General features: G+C 32.4%; 1 protein-coding gene across 2 annotated transcripts; it reads left to right on the top strand.

Moving 5' to 3' along the window:
- On the top strand, positions 1-2,615 carry LOC143573675 (uncharacterized). 2 transcript variants are annotated; one of them, XM_077058490.1, is made up of 7 exons: positions 1-515; positions 865-905; positions 1,038-1,091; positions 1,178-1,412; positions 1,836-2,103; positions 2,195-2,272; positions 2,457-2,615. In XM_077058490.1, the coding sequence occupies exons 4-7, from the start codon at positions 1,204-1,206 to the stop codon at positions 2,505-2,507; spliced, it is 606 nt and encodes a 201-aa protein (XP_076914605.1). In that variant the 5' UTR covers positions 1-515; positions 865-905; positions 1,038-1,091; positions 1,178-1,203; the 3' UTR covers positions 2,508-2,615. The 2 variants fall into 2 exon arrangements, with proteins under 2 accessions (XP_076914605.1, XP_076914603.1); XM_077058488.1 differs by having other exon boundaries at positions 2-515; positions 865-909.
- Positions 2,616-4,853: the final 2,238 nt, after the last annotated feature.

Below are 4,853 nucleotides of genomic sequence, written 5' to 3'. Positions count from 1 at the left end.
GTCAAAAGAAAGTTGACTATTTTAACCATCAGGGAGATGATGTATGTCACGTGCTCCTAATCTCCTATGAGGCTGCTAACCCCAAGGTTAGTTGGAGCCTTAGATGGGTCACATCCAACCCTCCATTTTGCATCAAACGGTCCACATTAATATACCAAATCTGCAACTCTTACAAAAAAAAAAAAAAAACTAAAGTATTATTATTAGATTTAAAACTATGTTACAAAAACCACAACCTCCATTTCTTCGTCTTCTACTCCTCTCCACTGTCAAACATAACTCACAAACAAAGAACACCAAAATCACATTTTCCCCTAAAATAATTAAATCACAAAACCCATTTTAATGCTCTAAATCATTCACATCCTAAATTAAATTCATCACTTTCACCATTTTTTGCCTCATCATTTCAACTTTTCATACATGATTCTTTTGGTTTATTGAATGCAAGATGATTTTAAAGATCTCAAGCTGTTTTTAACAAAGATTATCAAGTGGGTATTTTTATATATTGGGTATGATTCTTGTTCTTGGGTCATTTAAGAAATCTTGATTATTAAAGATAAAGATTGCAGCTTTCTTGTTCTTTTAATCTTCCATTGTTCGGGTGATTTGAAGCTTTTTGATAAGATCTCCATTTTGGTATTCTTCAATTTTTTTATTTTGATCTTATTATCTTAAAAAAACATTGATAAAAATGGGATTTTTTTATTTTTTATTGATTTTCATTTTTAGATAAGATTTTGATTCTTGTTCTTGGTTCATTTAAGAAATCTTATTTTAAAAGATAAAGTTTGCAACTTTGTTCTTGTAATCCTTCATCTTTTTTGTGTTCTCATGTTCTTAAATGGTTATGAAATGCAGGATGATTTTGGTGATTTGAAGCTTTTTAATTAGATCTCCATGTTGGTATTCTTCTCTTTCTTGATCCTGGTCTTACAATCTTTAAAACTCATGGCTAAAAATGGGATTTTTATCACTTTCAAGAAAGTTTCAAGATTTAACTAAACATGTTCTTGAATGATGTTGAAATGCAGAATGAAATTTTGAAGATTTGATGCTAAAAACAGGTTTCCAGCATAGATCTTCATGTGGGTATTAATTATCTATCTACAGGTTTTTTTTAATATATATTTTTGTCCTTGATTCTTAATGTTTTTAGGGTTCTTGATTACAGAGGTAAAGATTGAAGCTTTTGGTGTAATGGATAAGTTACAGTGGGGAAACAGAAAGAGATTAAGGTTTGTTAAAGTGAAAGAATCAACGGTTATGAATGGATCATCAGATGGAAATGAAATTGTTGTGAAGAAAAAAATAACATCTCAACGTGTTGATCGAAGGATTGTAAATGAACAAGATTCTCATCATCTTCAACCTCCTGTTCATACTTCATCTCCTCATCGTGTAAACAGGTAAAAAATAATAAAAAGATTAAATATCTTTATTAATTTTATGGATATCCCAGTTGATTTCTTGATTATTTACTTCCATATTTAGCTCAATTTGCTCTTAATCTTGTGTTTTATTGATGGAAACCCTAGATCTGTACCCATCTGCAGGATATTGTTTTTCTATATATTTTTTGATTATTTTAATAATTAAAAGGCAAAAGAAAACAAGGGGTTTGTTTAGAAACCAAAGAAAAAGAAAAAGTTTGGTGCTTTTGTTGAATGCATCCATAAAGCCTTTTGTGTGTGTTATTTTAATCAAATATAAAACACAATCTATGTGCAAACAAGAATTTGATTCTTTGTGAAGTTTCTCATAAACATAGAATTAGATTGGTTTTTGGGTTGTTTTCTTGCTTTCTGATTGAATTTAGGGGTTACCAACAGGAAGATAATGTCGACGTTATCAACGCCCGAAAAAGAAGATCGATATTACTCGACGCGGGGGTCAACCGGAGCCGGGTTTGAGGAAAGTAGCAGCAGCAAGAAGGTGCTAACAATGGATTCAAAGAAAGAGAGTAAAAAGACAGTTTGGCCCAAATTGTTCACTACATTATCAAGCAAAGAGAAAGAAGAAGACTTTATGGCTATGAAAGGGTGTAAACTGCCTCAAAGGCCTAAGAAAAGAGCCAAGACAATTCAAAGAACGTTACTTGTAAAATTACTTAAATACCCTTTTGATCTTGTTCTTGATAGTTATAATTTTTTTTGTTAGTTTTGATTGAGTCTTGATGTTTTGGATGCAGTTGGTTAGTCCAGGTGCATGGCTATCTGATCTATGCCAAGAAAGATATGAAGTTAGAGAGAAGAAGACTTCTAAGAAGGTTGGTTCAATCTTGTTACAATGACTTGTACCTTTATGTATTGATAGTTGTGTCACTTGTGGATTTATTTTGGAGTTGGAACCCTTGTGGTAAAATTTGGAGCAATGATGCTGTGATGACTTGTACACTATATAGTTAAAGTTGTGTATGATGTCATAACAAGTTGCACATTGTTTTTTGGCAGAGACCAAGAGGATTGAAGGCAATGGGAAGCATGGAAAGTGATTCAGAATGAGATTTGAGGAAAAAGATATTGAATTTGGGTAGGATTTTGGTTTAGGGGTGGGAAGTAGATGTTTGATGTTTGGACAATCTGCTAATTCAATATCTAATGTCATTTAATATTTTCAGTCATTTTACCTTTATTTTTAACAATATTGTTTTCACTTTCAAATTTGATTTTGACCTCCTCTCTGACCATAGAGCCGGTTAATGTGAAATAAGATTTATGGGTACAAAAAGAAAACAAGGATACGGGTATCATAGTTATTAAAAGCGTTGTGCTTTGGCGCCTAGGCGATTTTTTTAGGCGAGGGAGGTGGCCCACCGCTTACCTGAAGGCGCTATTTTTGGATGAAACTCGGCAATTCTTTTTTTTTTTTTTACTTTCTCTTTTTATCTTGATTTATCTCTTAAAGCAACTTACCTAAAATTCATCATATTAAGAAAATTAACTCTAATTTCTCTCTTCTCTCTTTATAATGAATGACAATTGCTTTGCATATCACAAAACAAAGCAAGAGCACGATTTATAGAAGCTAAGCTACCAGAAAAGTCAAGAACTTAGTATATTTTACTTCTGTTAACTATGATGAAGCATGATAAAGATGCTTTGTCTAACCTGCTTGTTAAAGCTAGCTTGGACGCCTTCTTGTAATTGCCAACTTCTATTAAAATGCCGTGTTTAAAATAAAGTAATACGATACTAGAATTGAACCAGTTCGCAACAATACATTAAACAATAGTGTAAGATACCACCCATTAATGCTTTCTCCATCCAAGACATTCTCATTTATTTTATCAAAAATTGTAGTTTGGTGCCCTCAAGAAAGAAGCGGTACATCTCGTTAATAGTTATCGGCATGCTGGTGCATACGGAAGGCACTGAACGAAGTGATTCTCAATCTCAGATAACCAACATTCAAGTGTGAGATGGAAGAAATTAAAAGCATAAGCTTTATGTGGGTCAAATATAGGGCAAAAATTATTAAGTCTCTTGAATAAAATAAATGGCGTATGTTTAGAGTGTAGCTGGTTTTTTTGTTGAGGGACTCTAGTGTGTGTGTGTTCTTTTTTTTCTTGTAGATACTGGTGTTTCTGTTAGTTTCTTGCTAAGCTTGTGTTTATGAAAGTTGCCTTCCAAAAAAAATGTAAACATCCAAAGAAATATATCTGAAGTAAGATGTACAGAATTTAAATATTTACCCGATTTAGCATCTTGCCTTTTACAAATTGTGTTAAACCAAACAATTTAATCAAATATAGCTATTTTGAGCACTAAGAGTTTAACTTCACTATAATTTGACAATTTGAACACGAACATGAACACATTGCAATGACACATGTTACCATCAAGAGTTCGTTTACCGGTTTCAAAAGGGAATGACGAATCCAAATCAAACATAATGTCATGTTATGAAATGAAAAGAAAAAAAGTTATCTAGAATTAGCTACACGCCTGTGCCCGCACTCGGGAGTCACCTATCATATCAAGGTTTATACTTTATTATTATCCTTTATATTTTTTTTTCTTTTCACTAAATTATATTTTCACCCTGATGAATTAAGTTCATAGTTTTATTGAAGTGACCCCCTAAGCTTTGATATTTCTCATACTTTTGTCTAATATACTTTTAATTGCATGGATTTTGGTTCAAAAGTGAAATGCACACTACACATGTTAAAAGTTTTATTGGTTGTTAAATAAATATTAATTTGTTGTTTATGAAATTTGGCTTGTAAACAACTTAGAACATTTTTATACAGAAAGTGTGTACTGCGTATGTGTGTGCGCCTTCACCTCTAGCCTCGACTCCAGGGAAGCTATCGCCTCGGGGCACCTCATATTTTTAAACTCAGAACCTTGGCTTTTCTTGAAATTTTATAATATGTTTCACAAACTATTTTTTATTTTGTTTCAAAACTTAATACCCATATGAATTCACTTAACATTTCTAATGTGTATAATATACTAATGTATACATCTACGAAAGCCAACACAAAGAAGTGGAACCGCTACTTGCTACGCCGCCTACGCTCATGTTACATAGTTATTATGTGTACATTAATGTTCACAAGCTACTTTGGAACCATGTGCTTATGTACTGAACGCACCCCATATTCATTGATCAACAAGCTTATATATACATAGGTGACAGGTGGACTACACAACAAACTAAGACGCATTCTTTTGAACCAAAAGGCTATATAGTTAAGTCTATAATACAAAAGCACGATAAAGATATTAAAAATACACAAAAACTGGATGTATAACAATCTTATCTACATCCTAATATGTTCATCAGAATTCACAAGCAAACATATGTAATGACTCTTGAAGACACATGCTCTGGATGGAAAC

The sequence above is a fragment of the Bidens hawaiensis genome, unplaced genomic scaffold, assembly GCF_021521415.1.
Source record: "Bidens hawaiensis isolate Kalapana, Puna unplaced genomic scaffold, B.hawaiensis_p1.1 tig00026608_1, whole genome shotgun sequence".
In the NCBI taxonomy this organism is placed as follows: Eukaryota; Viridiplantae; Streptophyta; class Magnoliopsida; order Asterales; family Asteraceae; genus Bidens; species Bidens hawaiensis.
This window is presented reverse-complemented; position numbering and strand designations above follow the sequence as displayed.

Excerpts from the sequence above, each read along its gene's own strand:
- LOC143573675 (XM_077058490.1), top strand. The coding sequence starts at position 1,204 with ATGGATAAGTTACAGTGGGGAAACAGAAAGAGATTAAGGTTTGTTAAA. Across the intron at positions 2,104-2,194 it reads CAATTCAAAGAACGTTACTT|TTGGTTAGTCCAGGTGCATG; the intron begins GTAAAATTACTT and ends TTTTGGATGCAG. Across the intron at positions 2,273-2,456 it reads AGAAGAAGACTTCTAAGAAG|AGACCAAGAGGATTGAAGGC; the intron begins GTTGGTTCAATC and ends GTTTTTTGGCAG.